Consider the following 17628-nt stretch of genomic DNA (forward strand, 5'->3'; position numbering starts at 1 on the left):
TCCAAGGAGGCTGTCTGTAGCTGTCTGGCTACCCTCAGCCCTAGTGAACTAGGCTTGGAAGGTGGCCTGGCAGTTTCCACCCACACTGCACTTTCGTTACTCCATGGACGCACTCAGCTTCCTCCCACCTCAGGGTCTTTCCATACTTACTCTGTGTCCCTCAGAATGCCCGGTCCACTAGCCTTCCCCCAATTCTTGCACATGCTTCAGATCTCTGTCCACTTAGGGAAGCCTTTCCCAACTTTCCTGGACTTGGCTGGGTCCTTTGTCCTCTTCCTTCATTGGGGTCATCCAGTGTCATTACTTGCAACTGTACATTCGTATGATTGAGTACAAGCTCTGTGGGGGCAGGGACCAGGCCTGGTTTTAGGCACCATCGCTTGTCCAGGGTTTGGCACAGCACTCGGCACATACTAGATGTGTCAAGAAATACTTGTTGACTGAGTGATAGTTCACCCGAAAGGGAACCTGAATAGCCTCTGCTTAGATCAGTGTTGTTGCTGCAACAAAATAAGATCACAGGGTCTTATTTCTTCCCGGCCAGATTATTTATGCCAATAAAACATGACTTCGGTTTCGTATTTGGCTGATGTGAAGCAATGCTTCTCTCACACATAACCTGGGTTTGGTTTATAGCCTCCGGGATTTCCAGATTCATAGGGAGTTGCTAAATGTAGGGAGTCATTGATCAGTTTTCTCAGCACAAGGGCACCTTTAAGAAAGAGTTTGCTGGACGGCAGATTTGGCAATTAGCCTGATTTTTACTGAGACGTGTATGTCCTACACCATTCAAGTTCATATCCACACCCTGTGTGTGTGTCCACAGTTAAGGGCAATTCTTCGTTTCCCACTCCAGAAGTAGCAGTATTAGAACAGAAGTGGGTGAAAATGACAAGTGGATGTGCAAAATGTTTCTTAATAAGTCAAAATGCAAATGTTATCAAATTATTTATAACACATCTCATCACTCATTATAATTCTCAGTCCCTGTGGTAGGGGCAAAAAACAAGTTGAAACTACTCACAGAGGGGGCTCTGAGGGCCAGCCAGGACCTTCAGGCTGCTTCCTCTGCTCCTCACCCCTACCTAATCCCCCACCCCTAGGGGCACATCTTAAAGGACTCCTATGCTTCCTTCTTTTTTCACTTTCTGAATCTGGAATTAGGACAAAGCAAATCAGAATGTGACTTCAAGTTACCACTCTTTTAATAACTTTGATAAACAGTGAAGCATCCCATATACCTGGGCATTTTGACAACTCAGTTTTAAAGAAGAGCATTTATTTGTTCATTTTTTATCAAAATAAGTTCAAGGACCTAACACTGGAGACCATGGTACATTACATTTCTTTATTCAGCTGCCACATTCCTCCTTCCTGCCTCAATCCCCTTCCCAGCACAGTATCTTACTCTGTAAACAACTTTGGAACTTTCCTGTCTCTACCTATTTCTTTTCTCACTTCTTCCCTCTAGGAAGGATATTGTGAGGTTGGCTTCTCTTATTACAGGGTTGATTAGTAGGCTAGCTCTGTGCCAACCCAGTCACTCCACCCATAACATACGTCTGGAAAGCCCACGAATTCTAATTCTCCCTTCTCCTGTGTGTGTGTGTGTGTGTGTGTGTCCATGTTAGTCCCTTGTCCCCTGGCCTTTGAAAGCCCTGACCTTAGCTTTCCTCTCCTCAGAAATGCCAGAGACAAGAGATGAAGTTGGAGAAGGCAACCTGTTTCTTCCCTAGTGGGCTGAGCCAGGCTTCCAGTCCTCAAAGAATTGTTGCACTTCCAGAACTGGGTTTTCCTGAGTGAAAGATGTAGCGACCAGAGAAGTGTACTTGGACTCAGAAGACTTGGTTGCAAGTTTGGACACCACCACTTACCAGCTGCGTGACTTTAGGCAAGTCACTTTAGCTTTCTGAATTTATTACCTATCCACAGGGTGGCTGGCTTTACATGAGTGTGCCTAGACTTTGTTCCATTACATTCATTAAAAAAAAAAAAAGGAAAAGAAAAAGGAAGGAAGGTAGCAGTATCTACTGACCCGTTTCCAGAGGAGATTCAGGGAAGGCCTCCCAGAACTGGGCCCAGGCACCCTCCCGGGAGCCCGCACAGCCTCTCTGCAGCTCTTGGTTGGCTCTGCCCCCAACCCTCTCCTGACACGAGGTGGCTTGACGTGGTGAAGCTCTTAAGGGAGGTTTCGGTTGTTGGAAAACTCCGTCCGAATAATTCCAGAGGATCAGTCACTCCCCTTTAACTTGCTTTTCAGACTAACCAGGGAAGCCTTCCCTTCCTTGCTGGCACTTCCTCCCCCATTTGACCCCCGACTCAACCTCCTCTTTCCGGAAGGGTGGAAGCCGAAAACCACGCAGCTCCCCCTGGCCAGGGCCGCCCCCAGCCTGCATCCTGCCCTGGGCGCTTTGCTCACCCAGGCACTCGGGACGTCCAGGAGCTCCCCCTCTGGGCGGCGCTTGGTGGCTGCCGGCTGTGTTGGCAGCAGCGCCAGCCGCGGGGCGGCCCTGGCTACTCGCCCGCCCGCCCGCCCACGTGCATGAAGAGGAGCGAAGCTCTAGCTGTCGCGGCGCCCGCGCTCGCCGCCGGTGGATGCCTCACCTCGGAGGCTGGCGGGGGCCGTAACCCAAACCCGGCTGCCACGACCTACATTTGCATAACTCGATTACCCCCCCACCCCCTTTTTCGGACTCAGGGGCTGGAGATGCGAGTCGGGCTCCCCTCCGAGGCGTCGTCTTGCAGGTGGTCAGCGCGGGGTCCGCGGGACCGGCCAGATCGCAGGCGGAACGGGCTGGCGCACGTGGTAAGAGCGCAGTTTTCTTTCCTTATTTTCTTTTTAAGAAACGGAACTTTGCATATTTTTGCCGAGGGTAGAGTACCTACAAGGGTGCTAACCTTGCTACGATTTCCTTTTATTTTTATCTCCAATTGGAAAAGCGCGCAGCACGAGCCAGAAACTTTCCCAAAATTTTTCTGGGCGTTTGAAGTCAGGAATATGGCTGGCCGCCGAAGATTTCGAGGCGGACAAGGGGAGAATCAGTGCCGAGGTGGAGGAGCAGAGGCCGCTCCTAGCCGTCCTGGAGTTCTGACCTCCGAGCGCGGGGCCGGGCGGGAACGGGCTAGCTGCCGCTGCGGCCGGGGCAGGTGAGCGGAGGGAGTGCCGCCTGCAGCGCTGTGCTTCCTCCACGGCGTGGCGCCGTGGCCCCCGCGAGGACGGTGTGGTCCCGAACGAGGGGTAGAAAAGGGACTGGCTGAGCCCTGGAGGCTGCGCCCGCGCTTCACCCCAGGTTTTGGCGGCTTTGGGGAGAGAAAGGGCCAGGCTGGCGGCGACGCGCGCCAAGCTTGAGCACTTGTGACAAGTCTTCCACTGGCCCCAGGCCACGCCCGGAGCTATCGCGGTGCGGCCGTGGTGCTCTGGTAGATAGGAGTGGAGCGTGCAGCGAACCAGAAGCCCTCTGCCACCTGGACCTTTAGAAAAAAAAGTTTTTAAAAATTGTTTTGGGCACTAAACAGAAAGGTTTACATGGGGGTCAGGGTTTTTTCCTTTTCTTTTCTCGCAAAGGGAAACTCCTATGGGGTGAACGGTGGCTCAACACTGGCATAAGCGATGCTGTTTGCTTTCAGGTCCTCTCTGGCTGGGCTCACTCTGGCGACTCTTGACGAAGAAAGGGAGAATATGCCTTCTCTGAGTCGGGGAGTAGGGTGCGTGCGGACAGGGCGCTCCTCCGGAGTATAGGCTCCGTGGGGTCGGGGGCTGCCGTAGCAGTGGGTCCGTATAGGCAGTAGGGTGAGGATGGGTGTCTTCGAAAAGCACTCTGTTCAGCAAGTCCGGGCTCTCGCTCTGCCTGTCGGCAAGGCTGGCGCACCGGCTTGATGTCAACAGAGAGGTGCGTAGCATAAGGTGTGCAAGTGGGTGTGTGAAGAAGGCAGCGGGGGCAGGAGTGTATGTATCGGAAGTGCAGCGCGCGTGTGTGTGCGTGGCGGGGCAGGGTGAATGTCCAAGCCTCCATCTGGACGCCCCCACACAACCGACCGCCCAGACGCGCCGGGAAGGGCGCCCGTTTCGCGCAGCAGCTGAAGTGGGGTGGGGAGAGCGCGGGCAGATTAGGGGGGTTGACTCCGGCACAGGATTTCTCTCGAAGCTCCCTACAGTTATTATTCTCCTCCTAGGGTTTACCACCCCTCCCCCAGCTTCAAGGTGCCCAGAATACTTAAACAAACAAACAACTCAAAACCTGTTCCGTTTTCGCTCCTGTATAAATAGAACAGACTTTCCAAAAAAGCAATACCGCATTCACTCTTATCATCAGCCACTTCTTTCCACCAAGTAATTCAGAAAAAAGCAGTCAGCTTCCGTGAATGCATGAAGCTTTTTTTTTTCTTCGCTGCCTCCTTTGCTTGCGGTTTTCAGCTGCCAAGAAAGTGAGTAGGGGTTTGACTGTAGTGTCTCGGCTCCGCTCGGTTTCTTTCCGAAGTTTAATTTTCCGGAATGGCTCCCAAACAAGGGCTGGGGAGGTGGAGCCGCCGACACCGGATCTTCGCCTTTTTTGGAAAGTCCCGGAGAACCGGAATTCCTCCCCGCCCCAAGGGGCCGCGCCGTATCGTGGACCCGCTCGCTCTCCCCCGGTAGCCTGCGCCAGAGCCGCCGCGCGCCCCTTCCCCACCAGGTCCCCTCCCCCGTCCCTCCGCGTCCTAGACCCGACCCGAGGCTCGGGTCGCGCGCCCTAGACCCCGGCGGATATTCTCGGGCTGCGAGCCGGGAGTTGCAAGGCTCGGTGGAGCCTTGGCTGCGGATCCTATATGCAAATTAGCCATGTGACGGCAAAAGCCTCCTGGCCCAGCCCTGTTCCTCAGTCCATATATGGGCAGCGACGTCACGGGCATTGAGGACCTGCCCATAAATACTTACACCAACACTTTCCATCCAACGGGGAGAGCAGCAATTGATTAATAGCTCGGCGAGGGGACACACTGACTGTTATAACAACACTACACCACCAACTCCTGGCTTCCCAGCCGGAGCACAGGAGAGAGTCAGTGGCAAATAGCCATTTTTCTTCTTTCTTAAAAATATAGCAACTTGTTTGCTAGTTTTATTTCTGTTGGATTTTTCTTCTCTTTTTTTTGGTGGTTGCTTTTAAGTGTGGAGGGCCAAAGGAGATACCAACGTAGGCTCAGTCCAACCCCTCTCCAAAACGGCTTCTCTGACACTCCAGGTAGCGAGGGAGTTGGGTCTCCAGGTTGTGCGAGGAGCAAATGATGACCGCCAAGGCCGTAGACAAAATCCCAGTAACTCTCAGTGGTTTTGTGCACCAGCTGTCTGACAACATCTATCCGGTGGAGGACCTCGCTGCCACGTCGGTGACCATCTTCCCCAATGCCGAACTGGGAGGCCCCTTTGACCAGATGAACGGAGTGGCCGGAGGTAAGCCGCGTGCTCCCTTCTCGGGCCGGGACACACGCAGCTCGTAGGGTATATAGATAGGGCGCGGTGCGTGTGCAGGACTTAGAGGTTTGGGGTGCGAGGTGGATGATGTCGACCGAACTGGCTTTGAAGCCTGGAATTGGTGCAGGAGAAGCCCCGCGGTAACGGGGAATCGGGTGGTGTAGCCGGGCGGGCTGACAGAAGTACCGAGTCGCCAGCGAGCCGGTGTGCGCCGCGCGCGCCCAACCCCCGGAGGAGTCGGGGATGAGAGTAGAAGAGGTGCACGACCGCACTTTGGGGTTTGTGCAGGCCTTTCGGCCGGCGGCACTCCGGCCTCCCCTCTCCCAGTGTAGGGGCAAAGTGAGGAGAAAGTTCGGGGCTCTGGAGGAAAGAGCCGAGCGGCGGCGAAGCCCCAGAGTAAAGAGTCAGCTGCTTGTTTCCAGGCAGAACAGACCCGGGGAAAGTCTCCGAACGCACGATCTTTGCAGCCTTAAGGAGCGCTCCCACCTGCGCTCCGCCGGAGAAGTTGAGGGGGTTGGCAAGGCGGGAGGAGGGGTCGGAGGACGAGGGCGGGACACGGCGGGAAACGGCTCCTTGGCTGCGGAGGGAGGCCTGCGGGGGCACTGGTGCCGCTGGTTTTCTTGGCGACGCGGTGAAAAGTGGTCTTCCGCGGTCCCAGGGCCTTTCTCGAAGCCCGGCCACTGGGCTTGGGCTGGGCGGGAACGCGCGTTGGTAGGGCAAGGTTGGGAGGGAAAGGAAACCTATCAACTCCTTCCTCCGCAGCGCGGAATTCCCTCTAGCAAGCAGCCTTCAGTAGAAGCACTGCAAGAAAGGGAGGGAGGGAAGGCACCGGAGATAGGGGGCAGCGGGGAAGTCACGGACCCCTTATGGGCTTCTGTGTAGAGCTGGGCACCTTTGCGGCACGGGCTGGGATTAGTCGCTTGAGTGGTGTCTGCCCGGCGCCCTGGTGGGACCCCCAAGCAAAGGAGAACGAGAGAAGTTCCAAGCAGATGGGGAATTTTTAATATTGTGGTTACTATTATTGGGTGTTTTTATTGGGGACTAGAGCCACAGATGGCTGTGTGTGGGGAGTTGGGGGTAGTTTGAGTCCCAGACTGCGCTGGCTACCACAGTGGGATATCGAGCTAGGCTCTTCTCACTACCTGTGGACAGCGATTTCCCCATCTATGCTGGGGGAAAGTGCTAGGTTGAAAGTGCTAGGTTGCTAGGCCTTGGGAACGGACCCGTGTGAGAGGAACAAGAAGGAATTCTTGGCTGCATTCTCATTGTTCCACCTCCATTCTTCCTTTTCCCCAGATGGCATGATCAACATTGACATGACTGGAGAGAAGAGGTCCTTGGATCTCCCATATCCCAGCAGTTTTGCTCCCGTCTCTGCATCCCGAAACCAGACCTTCACTTACATGGGCAAGTTTTCCATTGACCCCCAGTACGCTGGTGCCAGCTGCTACCCAGAAGGCATCATCAATATTGTGAGTGCAGGCATCCTGCAAGGGGTCACCTCCCCAGCTTCGACCACAGCCTCATCTAGCGTCACGTCTGCCTCTCCCAACCCACTGGCCACAGGACACCTTGGTGTGTGCACTATGTCCCAGACCCAGCCTGACCTGGACCACCTCTACTCTCCACCACCGCCACCTCCTTATTCTGGCTGTGCAGGAGACCTCTACCAGGACCCCTCAGCGTTCCTGTCTGCGCCCACCACTTCCACCTCCTCCTCTCTGGCCTACCCACCACCTCCTTCCTACCCATCCCCCAAGCCAACCTCGGACCCAGGTCTCTTCCCCATGATCCCAGACTATCCTGGATTTTTCCCATCACAGTGCCAGAGAGACCTACACGGTACAGCTGGCCCAGACCGGAAGCCCTTTCCCTGCCCCTTGGACTCCCTGCGAGTCCCTCCTCCACTTACTCCACTCTCCACCATCCGCAACTTTACTCTGGGGGGCCCGAGTGCTGGAGCTACAGGGCCAGGGACTAGTGGAGGCAGCGAGGGACCCCGGCTGCCTGGCAGCAGCTCAGCAGCAGCAGTGGCTGCGGCTGCCTATAACCCCCACCATCTGCCGCTGCGGCCCATTCTGAGGCCTCGCAAGTACCCAAATAGGCCTAGCAAGACGCCAGTCCACGAGAGGCCCTACCCCTGCCCAGCAGAGGGCTGTGACCGGCGCTTTTCTCGTTCGGACGAGCTGACACGGCACATCCGCATCCACACCGGGCACAAGCCCTTCCAGTGTCGGATTTGCATGCGCAACTTCAGCCGCAGTGACCACCTCACTACCCACATCCGCACCCACACTGGCGAGAAGCCCTTTGCCTGTGACTACTGCGGCCGCAAGTTTGCCAGGAGCGATGAGAGAAAGCGCCACACCAAGATCCACCTAAGACAGAAGGAGCGCAAAAGCAGTGTCCCCTCCTCGTCGATGCCAACGGCCTCTACGGCGTCGTGCACCGGGGGCGCACAGGCTGGAGTGCCCCTGTGCAGTAACGGCAGCACTATTGGAGGCTCCCTGGCCACTTGCTCTTCTAGGACCAGGACACCTTGAGATGAGAGAGACTCAGGCTGACACACCAGCTCCTTGAGGGCCCCAGGCCCTTGGTCCACTGGAACTGCACAACAAACACTACCACCCTCTCTTGCCTTCCTTCATTGGGTGAAGGGCCTTGGTGGAGCCCGGCACTGCCCCCCTTTCCACTTAGAAGCAGGTCCTTCCTAAACGTTAGCCTATCTTAGTCTCTCTTTGGTGAGTTGACTATCAATCACCCCCAAATCACGGGGAGGTTCTTAAGGGGGTTTGGTGGGGGTCCTTTGGCCTAGAGGGCTGAGGGCTAAGCCTGCTTTAAAGCGTTGTTTGACTAGGTTTTGCTCCCCCTTTCTTATTTTGACCAATTACAGGTTGTTGACTTTGAATGTCAGAGTTGACCTGAGATGTTTCCAACAGTGGGTTGGGAGATGCTGATCCCTTCAGGTGGGGACAGCAAAGACAAGAAGCAAAACTGAGGTGCACTTTATGGCTTGGGACTTATTTGGGGGACGCTGTACAGTGAGTGAAGCATGGTCTTTGTGCTGCATTCGTGGCCCTAGAACAGTGAATCAAAGCTTATCTAGTCCTCTCAACCCTTTAAGCAATATGTATTATAAACTCAGAGAACAGAAGTGCAATGTGATCTAGGAGGGACATAGCAATATCTGCTCCTGTTTGAGTTGAGAAACCTAGGCTATTTTTGCAGTGTATATCCACTCAGATTTTGTGTATTTTTGATGTGCACTGTTCTCCAAGTTCTGAACCTTTGGGAAGAAAAAAAAGCATTTATAACCTCTTGAAATGAGTCAGAGGTTAACTTATTTAAAAGGAGATGTACATATATTCTCTGAAACTAGGATGCATGCAGTTGTGTTGGAAGTGTCCTTGGTGCCTTGTGTGATGTGGACAAATGTTACAGGGTCTGCATGTAAATGGGTTGCCTTACTATGGAAATGAAAGTGACTCCCTGGGTTTAGTATGGCTGTATATATCTGCCTATTAATATTTGGAATTTTTTTAGAAAGTATATTTTTGTATGCTCTGTTTTGTGACTTAAACGTGTTACCTTTGTAGTCAAATTGCAGGTAAGAATGTAAATAATGTTACCAGAGCTGACTTGTTTGGTTATTAGCTCTTAATAGTTGTAGAAACATAATTGATTCAGTCTAACATAAAACCACTAACTGAAGTTCAGATACTGGATGTTTTATGACTATGGTGTAAATAAATCCTTTTCGACAATACTTTTTGGCTCTAGAAATCATTTCTTAAAGATTTTCTGGTGGGAATTCAATAGTTCATCCAGTGATTTTTAGTGCTCTGACCAAGCCAGGATATCCAAGTTTTCTTTGCTAGTCTTTCCACAGCAGCCCTCTCGCCCCAAAGCCATCTCCATTCATGATCAAACCCTCGTGTTCTGGGGATTTCCCCAATGCATTAGTGTAAAAATGGGGAGGCGTTGTTTTGACTCATTGTTCCGTCCTCCATCACAGCCTATAGCTTCTCTCTGTTCCTGAGTGGGCTCTGGAAAATAAATACTTACAAACAAGTGCCCACTCGGAGACTGCACATGTGCAACTGCCTTCAGAACCCTGACCAGGGCCAAGAACTCGAGACGAAATGTAGCTTTGTGGAAAGTGTGGTGGCGTGGTCAAGCTGGAAATGACTTTCAGGTTCTTGGCTTAGTGTCATGACCACACAAAACTTTTTGAAAAGTGCTATCACCTCTTCAGATCAAAAACCCATTCACAGACACGCCGATGACAGCATGGACGGGTTGCCAAAGGAATTCCCCGGGACTCATTTCCTTCCCTGAGTACCCCTGTATTTGGAAGGATCATTCATCTGCCATGGTTGGGGGGTCTAGAGATGACCGAAATACTCAGCTCATTAGATAGGTGTACACAGGTGTACACCTTCCTGAAAATCTCAAAGGAAGTTTGAATAGGCAAATGTTGTCCTCCTTGGTACTGGATAATGGTTATTAGCAAAAGTACATTATAGGGTTCATTTTACAGTGAGCCTTTTGTAGTAATTTTAAAAGTCACCAAAAAAAGTTGTCTATCATACAAAGCAAGTGATTGTCATTATTAAGCCACGTTTCTCTAAGATTGAGCCTTAAAGGAGTAGCCGCCTCCACGGATCCCAGCACCAGTGTTAGCACCCGAGTGCCCCCTCTTTAGCTCCATCATCTGCAAACTGTCCCAGGTCCTGGCTGATGATTCATGGCCTGCATTTCAGCAGAGGGACAGCTATTCCTGTCTGCCCTACCAGCACTAGGATTTGAGATCTAGTGTGTGAAGGTGATTAATCTTTTTATTTCTTCTCTGCCCAAATTTGAAGACATAGAATACCTCTTTCTGTAACTACTGAATGGAAGTTTCTAAACTTCAGTGTCAGATTGTTCTAGTGACTGGTGGTCTTGTTAGATTCCTACTTCCTATCTTGTCAGTGTATTATCACCCTTGTTTGGCCAATCTTGTTTAATATGTATAAAATAACGCCATGTTTTGACAATTGTTTTAATGAAGTCTTCCCTCCTACCCAAATTTTATTGTATTAAAATATAGCACACCTGCAGTTTATAAGATCTGTAATTATCTTAGCAAATTTTAATTTCAGAGCAGTTTCAGTTGAAATGTCAACAACTGTTTACAAAGCAACAGACTAAAGAAAGATTAAGTACATTTTTATGACTCAAAATTGGTTACATAATTACTTTGACATGGGCCTGGTCAAGTAGTAAAATATACCGTAAGTGTTCTTTCAGAGTCAAACTTGTGGCTTTTACTTCTCAATTTCAACAATCTTTAATCACATTTTATTTTTGGCTTGAAACATTTCACAGGTCTCACTTTTCACTCTACTCAAGAAATACAAAGCCAAGCCTGTTCCTTACTATATTCGATGGTTTATGAGTAATTGTATTATTGGTTCTGCTGCTACTTGGTATTCTTATTTAAAAACAAACTTCTGGAGGGTAACTGGGAAGACCATAATGCATTTGAGATGGTTCATTGCACATTAAAAATAGATCTATTAAATCTAAATAAGGTCTTAAATTATTTATAAACAGGCCATTTAAATATCCTAATTGCTTATGAAATTAAGGCACCTCACTTGGTATATATTTAAAATAGCTATAGTGATATTTTAGTCCAATACAATGTGTGTGTGAAAGAATGGTCAACTTCACTCCAAGTGCCTAAAACATCTCCAGTCCAAACAAATTTTACTATAGAAGGAAAGACAAGAAAATACTTAAGTCCAAGGATTCTTTTGTGTGTGGATGAAAGTTTTTCCTGTACTAGCTTATTTTTTCTTACATTAAATGAAAAGATATTTTCTGTTGCAGCAAAATAGTAGGATTAAACATTAAATAGTTTCAGGTATGTTTCAGAGTGTTTGCTTCAAAGCTCACTCTCAGGAAATAAACTTCAGAATCTGCAGGTCACCCTTTTTTAGCACAACACAATCTTACAGTATAGACCATGAACTTTTAATAGCCGTTACAATAAAGTCACTATAGCAGTATTTTCCTTCTCTGTTTCGCACTAGTCAAATAAGATTTACCTCTAAACAATTTCAAACATGCCTTTATTTTTCATAAGTACACTGATTTTAATCCAGAAACGTAAACATCCCTGGATGTGAAGATTCAGTATTTATATGGGACTTCACCTATGATTTTCTTCACTGACAGTAGACGCCTCTGCTCTGAAGGGATCAGTGGTCCGGAGTTCAGACCAGAGTTACAAGAGTGTTACTGCCCTCAGGTTAGAGTTGAATTGCAGTGAGCAGAGCCCTGAATCAAAGATGTATTGCTTCTTCATTGAGCAGAACCATAGCACAAAATTCAGTCATTTGGAATACATCAGTGATGACGAGTCCTCCTGGAATGCCGAGACTGAGGCACCTACAAGGGGATGATGCAAAAGGAGGAATAAAAGATGCAGCTTTTGGGAGAAGTTCAAGGACATTGGTGTTAAAAGGTCAAGGAACCCACTCCTGTTGACAAACATGTATTACTTTAAAAAGAGGCTCACCACTTTCATTAATGAACAGCAATTGGTATAAACTCAATCTGTGCAAATCAGGCTTAGTAAAAAACCACTTTTCATAAAGTAGTAGGCAGGTACACAATACTCTCCATTGATATAGTGGCATTTGAAATAATGAGAAAATTAAAAAGCTTTAGAAGTATTTAGACAACTTCTTACCCATGAGAGGAAGTTATTGCATTGTTATTCAACAGGAACATTAAGTGGTTAGTATCATTGTGCTCATTAGTCTTTATAGGGAAGACAACTTTTTCCCAGTCGTTGTTAAAAGTCTATATTGCAGAAATACAAGGAAACACAAGAGCAGCACAGGAAGACAGTCATGACAAACAGTTTATGCAGAAATGTGCAAGTTTTGCACATTTGCCTTTGTAGTAAGAATATTCTTTTTAGCGGCTCACTGTAACAGGTTACATTTTGTGTTCCCCATTAATTTATTCAGAATTTATTAGTGAACCAAGAGGTTCACTGTTCTTTTTCAACTGGAGATATTATATTGCTGTTTTGGCCTGCAACAATTTCAGTTTTTCTTTTGAAAAGCACCTTAGGTTTTTGGGTTTTTTTCCTCGTTTAGTTTACTTGTACTTGAGTACTTGAAAACTTTTCATAGTGAAGTTTGGAAAAAATTTCTTCCTTTATTTCTGACCCATTGCCAGATTTTTTTGTCAGTGAGTTTAATGTACTCCAGGTTGTATCATAACATGCAGATTACTATCCACAAACTTAATAAATTAATCATCTTTTTGTTACAATATAATTAAAAACTGGTAGCTATGTGATTGATAACCAAACACATGCATACTGTGCTATGAAAAACACCCATTTGGTGAATACTTAGATTCTAAGAAAATCATAATTTGCATATGTAGAACTTCTTTTCAAACTGAACACATGAAAAACTACTTCAAACTGTCCCCAAGACATACTAAATCACACCACAGTGTGAAGCTACCATAAAACGTTAGTGACCCTGGAGAAAATTCTTGGCATTATATCCATCATGCTTTATAACATAGAGAGTGGCACATCACCTTCAATAAGCAGCCTTTTTGTAAATAAAAAAAATCATTCATCAAGAATTTATCTTTTTTCATTCTATCTTTAAAATTGGGAACAGATATTCCTTCACTCTGGGCCTCTGTAATCCAGTGTGCATAAAGAAGCAAAGGCACATTTTTTTTTCCTGGAGGGTCCACACCTTCCACCAATAGCAAATCTCTCTTTATTACAGATATTAGAACTGGACTGCTGCATAGGCAAGTCAATCAACAGGGCTTAGACAACAGCTGGATAAATTTTAATGTATTTATTTCTAATTCATTTTACTTAAAAGTTTGTGAAAAAAGGGGATCCTATAAATAGTAGAAAGAGAGAAATAGTGCTCCATAGCCTGAAGCGAACGGTGTCAATGTGTTTGTAAACAGGGCCAAGCTGCTTGGCCTATTAAAATGACAAAAAATAAAGCCAGTCAAAGATAGCTCAACTGTTACAAGAAGGAGGGTGTGGGAAGTGTTTTGCCCACAGTTTTGAAATCCTAAAATGGCCAGCAGTGGAGTTAACTCTCAATTCTGTACCCCTGACCAGCAGTGCTTGTCTCTTCCTATAGAAAAACACACCCGATGAAGCCAGCACTGGCTCTCTCCTGCTTGAGGGAGTGGGTTCTGAGAACAGAGCTGCCAACAACACAGCTGGAACCACCAGCCCTCTGGAATATTAGGGCTGAGAAAATGTGAAACAGTCATTAACATTTTTCTCTATTTTTACAGGAAAATACTGGAAGTAAACAGGGACATGGAATTCAACCGCTGGCTAGCGCTGTTTTACATTCAGTTGTTTGGAAGCATGCAGATTCAGCATCTCTGAATCTTCTGGTTAGAAAATACAGAATTACCCTATCACCTCTCACACCGTGACAAAATATAACTTCAGGTAAACACAGTTTTTGCATTAAATGTGAAATGTGCAACAAAAAAAAATCTGCTCAACTCACAGAGCTGCAGACTCTTGGGGAAGATAAACTGTGGCAATTTGTCCTGAAATATGTACGTGTGAATTCCTTAGTAGGTGCTGTTGGAGTAAACCAGATGTAGCTACTGGGCAAGGGGAAAAAAGAATATCATGTCCTCTACATGCATAGTCATGTTTTGGGGATGATCCCTCAACTCTGGAAGAATGATGTAATTTTCACAATGAATTAATCAGACAGGATGGCTCACTTTAGACAACAGCTCCTCTCTTTACCTAGTTTTTAACCAATGACCTAACTTAAACCAAAACCAATTAAAATCCACTGGGTCATGCACAGTCAATAAGTTAAAACGATACTACGGAGTAAAGGACATAAGAACCCAAGGGAAAACAAGGTGGAGGCAGGGAGAAAACCTTTCAGTGTTATCTTACACAGAATGGGGAACAGAGAGAAGAGTACTGTCATTATGGCTTTAGGATGGAAGCACTTCAGATGCTCGTCTCCCCCTCCCCACAAATCAAAACCCTGGTGGCAATGACAGAACCAGAAAACAACCTAGTCTCCCTGCCTACCCCACCCCCATAACCGTGCCTGGTGGCTGCAGTCCAGTTGCCTGTGCTTCCCAAGACTCCAGAGGAAGTAACTACAGCCCACTCCAGTAGATCCAATGCCCAGGCAGCCTGGGGGTAGGGAGAGAGCCCTTGTAATGGGTCGCTGGCAGCCAGTCCCAGATCTGAGTACGGCACGTCTTCGGCCCAGAGCTACCGGGCCCTTGCAGGATCAAGGGATGACCTTAGGACCTGGATAGGGCTCCCCCTCGCACCAGAAATCATCAGCCTGCGGAGTCTCCAGGAGCCACACCTCTCGGGGCAGGTCACAGGTCGATCCGGCGGGCTCCTTGGCCCTGACAGGTTCCAGCACCCGGTAATAGTGGCAGTCTCGGCCGTCATCCGGGTCGTAGGGCGGGGCGAGGATGTCCAGGAAGGCGGCGGGCCCGTCCACCGCGTCGATCTGGTGCAAGTTGTCCCGGTGCGGCGTAAGGACGCAGAGGCCGCTGGCCTCGGTGTACTCCGCCCGTGAGCGCAGCACGCCCAGCCGAATGGCGTCCCGCTCCCGGGGCTGCAGCGGAGGCTCGAATTGCTGCTCTGGCGGTGGGGCCCGCTGCCGTTGCCCGCCACCTGCCTCCAACTTGTCCATGCAGCTGATACGCAGCGTGCCGTAGAGCACCTTGAGCATGCCATGCATGCCTGGGTGGTCGTGCAGTGGGATGGACGTGCCGCTCTTGAGCAGGAACACGCCGAGGCTGAAGCCGTCCGTCTCGTAGATGTGCATGTAGGTAACGGGTGGCAGGTTGGGCGGCAGAGGCTGCAGCGTGGCCTTGCGCGGGGCGATATTCAGGTCCTCAGCGCGGACTTGGGTCAGCAGGCTCTTCAGCTTGCTAAGGTTCTCCGGGAAGCCCGGCGGCATCGGCACCTCAGGACCGGGCACTGCGCCGCGGTCTGAAGCGCTGCGGCCGCCCCCGCTGCCTCGGAAGGTGAGGCACGCCTGGCGGGCGATCCGTTGGATCAAGGAGGCCATGTTGTCTCGGGGCATGCTAGGCTGATCCTCCGAGTGCCGAGATCGGCCTCCTCCTTTCCTCCGCCCCTTGCGGTCCCCGGTGGCCGCCAGGGCTGCGTGCAGCCCCAGGCGAGACAGGAGGCCCGGCAAATACCAGTGGGGCGCGGGACACGGCTGCCGTTAATCTCAGCAGGCAAGACCTCCGAAAAGACCCGGCGCGCCCGCCTCACGCCCCCTTCGGGCGCGCACGCGCACGGCCCACACCCCGCACTCACGACCCTGGAGCAGACACCGGACTTGTGGACCGTGGTGGGCTTTGACTTACGCCAGACGCCCCACAGTTGCAGCCCGTACTTACGACGGTGGCCAGGCGCTCCGAGCCCCCTTGCACAGCATGCTGGGACTTGTAGTGCGAAATTCCGCACAAGCGCTGAGAGTTCCCTCTGTCAGCTGGAAAGGGGGAGGATTCGATTTGTTGGTCATAAAGCGACCTTCAGTGCACTTCCAAGGTGTTTGCATATTTAACAAAAGAACTGGGGCGCAGGAAAAAGCCCATTAACTACAACTCCCGGCATCCTCTGCAGACTTGGGTGACGAACTTCCGGCAGGTGGCTTGTAAGGGTGGTGGAGGCTTTTGGCCATTCCAAGAACAGGCCGAGAGGTCCTTAACCTTTTGACGCCACTTGGGTTTGGTCAACCGTGCAGAGTTAACTTCCCTCTGGCCTCACTTCTTGGAAGGTAGCCGTTGAGTCAGCTTAAGCACCTCGTGGTCTTCTTCGCAACACTGTCTGCCACTGGGATTCTAACGGCACTTTTCATAATTTTTTGTTTCTTAGATAAGAGGGTTGAGGCCTTCCCTGGTGGTCACAGTGACTACTCTGCGCAGCTGTCGCCAGCTGTTGTTTGCATCAGAGTCTGACGACACTGCTCTTCTGGTTACAGAGCACAGTAGTTTTTTGCTGGGTCTCTGGAGACCATTCGTTTTTGTCACCGAATCTACAACGCTGCTTATCAAAACTGGGTTTTCCTAAAAAGCAACAGGTTGACAGCAGGGCGCAGGAGGGGAAGGGAGGACGCTTTTTAAAAAATACAGGTTACTGTATTTTGATTGGAGTTTGATTCACTAGATATTTCTAAGGCATCCTGTAAGAAACAATGGTCTGTGAGAATCAGGAGTTTAAAGTTCCTTTGGAGTTCCAAAGTCAAACATAGGCTTCTTCGTTTCATATTTGGAGTGGATTAGTAAATCTTTTTCAGTTAAAAATGGCATGCTTTTTTTATGTATCTGAGTAACCTATGTGATGAACACCACGAAACCTATATAATGAAAGTGCATTACCTTAATCCTCACAACAACTCTTAAGAGATAAACACCATTATTCCCAGTTTGTAGATGAGGGATTAAATTGCTCCAGGATGGTGAGGATGGTAAGTAATCTGCAGGGCATATAGTTTCATTCAAACCAGTAGCATGAATTGGAATTCAAAGCACCAAATGTGGAGGATACTGATTTTCCAGTCTACTGTGCCACATTTATGTCTTTAGAGCCTCAGTTTATTCCCTTGTAGAATGCTGGGGTGAGGGGAACAGTTGTTCTGCATGCTGGTTACTCATCAGAAGCCCATGGGGAGCTTTATGAAAGTAAAGATTTGGGGGGTCACACCCCAGAGATTATGATTCAGAACCAATGTGAAGCCTAGAACTTTTATTTTTAAGCTGTTTCCCAAATGATTCTTGATTATCAGCCCAGTTCGAGACCCACTGTTAGATCTTTAAATAGTGAATTAGTTTTTAATATTTGGCGATATTGATACAGTGCTTATTTGTTTTAGACAAGGACTTTTAAGATTAATTCATTTTCAGAGGCTGCCAGGCCATTTTTAATGTATTTGAATGTGCTGTCGAAGTTCATCACGCAGTGAAATCCCAGGCAGTCGGTTTCTAAAGTGAGGAATATTTGAGAGAAAAACCTCTCTTCATATACAAATCTGGGTTTTTATTTATTGGTTTTACTTCTAATATATGATTATTGGGAGGTATAGGCTTCACAGAGCACAGACTTTAGTGAC

At 49.0% G+C, this 17628-nt stretch overlaps 2 protein-coding genes and 1 long non-coding RNA gene across 3 annotated transcripts; 1 reads left to right on the forward strand and 2 right to left on the reverse strand.

Moving 5' to 3' along the window:
- Positions 1–4940: 4940 nt before the first annotated feature.
- On the forward strand, positions 4941–9195 carry EGR2 (early growth response 2). Its single transcript, XM_037062692.1, has 2 exons — positions 4941–5428; positions 6746–9195. The coding sequence occupies exons 1-2, from the start codon at positions 5260–5262 to the stop codon at positions 7990–7992; spliced, it is 1416 nt and encodes a 471-aa protein (XP_036918587.1). The 5' UTR covers positions 4941–5259; the 3' UTR covers positions 7993–9195.
- A 2354-nt stretch (positions 9196–11549) lies between these two features.
- Positions 11550–16106, reverse strand: LOC118998497 (uncharacterized). Its single transcript, XR_005068868.1, has 2 exons — positions 15884–16106; positions 11550–11887 (listed from the first exon to the last, which is right to left on the reverse strand). It is a non-coding gene; the product is annotated as an uncharacterized LOC118998497 (long non-coding RNA).
- Positions 12581–15872, reverse strand: ADO (2-aminoethanethiol dioxygenase). Its single transcript, XM_037062693.1, has one exon. The coding sequence runs from the start codon at positions 15592–15594 to the stop codon at positions 14782–14784; it is 813 nt and encodes a 270-aa protein (XP_036918588.1). The 5' UTR covers positions 15595–15872; the 3' UTR covers positions 12581–14781.
- Positions 16107–17628: the final 1522 nt, after the last annotated feature.

The sequence above is a fragment of the Sturnira hondurensis genome, unplaced genomic scaffold (genome assembly GCF_014824575.4).
Source record: "Sturnira hondurensis isolate 20B ecotype Veracruz unplaced genomic scaffold, ASM1482457v3 Scaffold0014302, whole genome shotgun sequence".
NCBI classification, from domain to species: Eukaryota; Metazoa; Chordata; class Mammalia; order Chiroptera; family Phyllostomidae; genus Sturnira; species Sturnira hondurensis.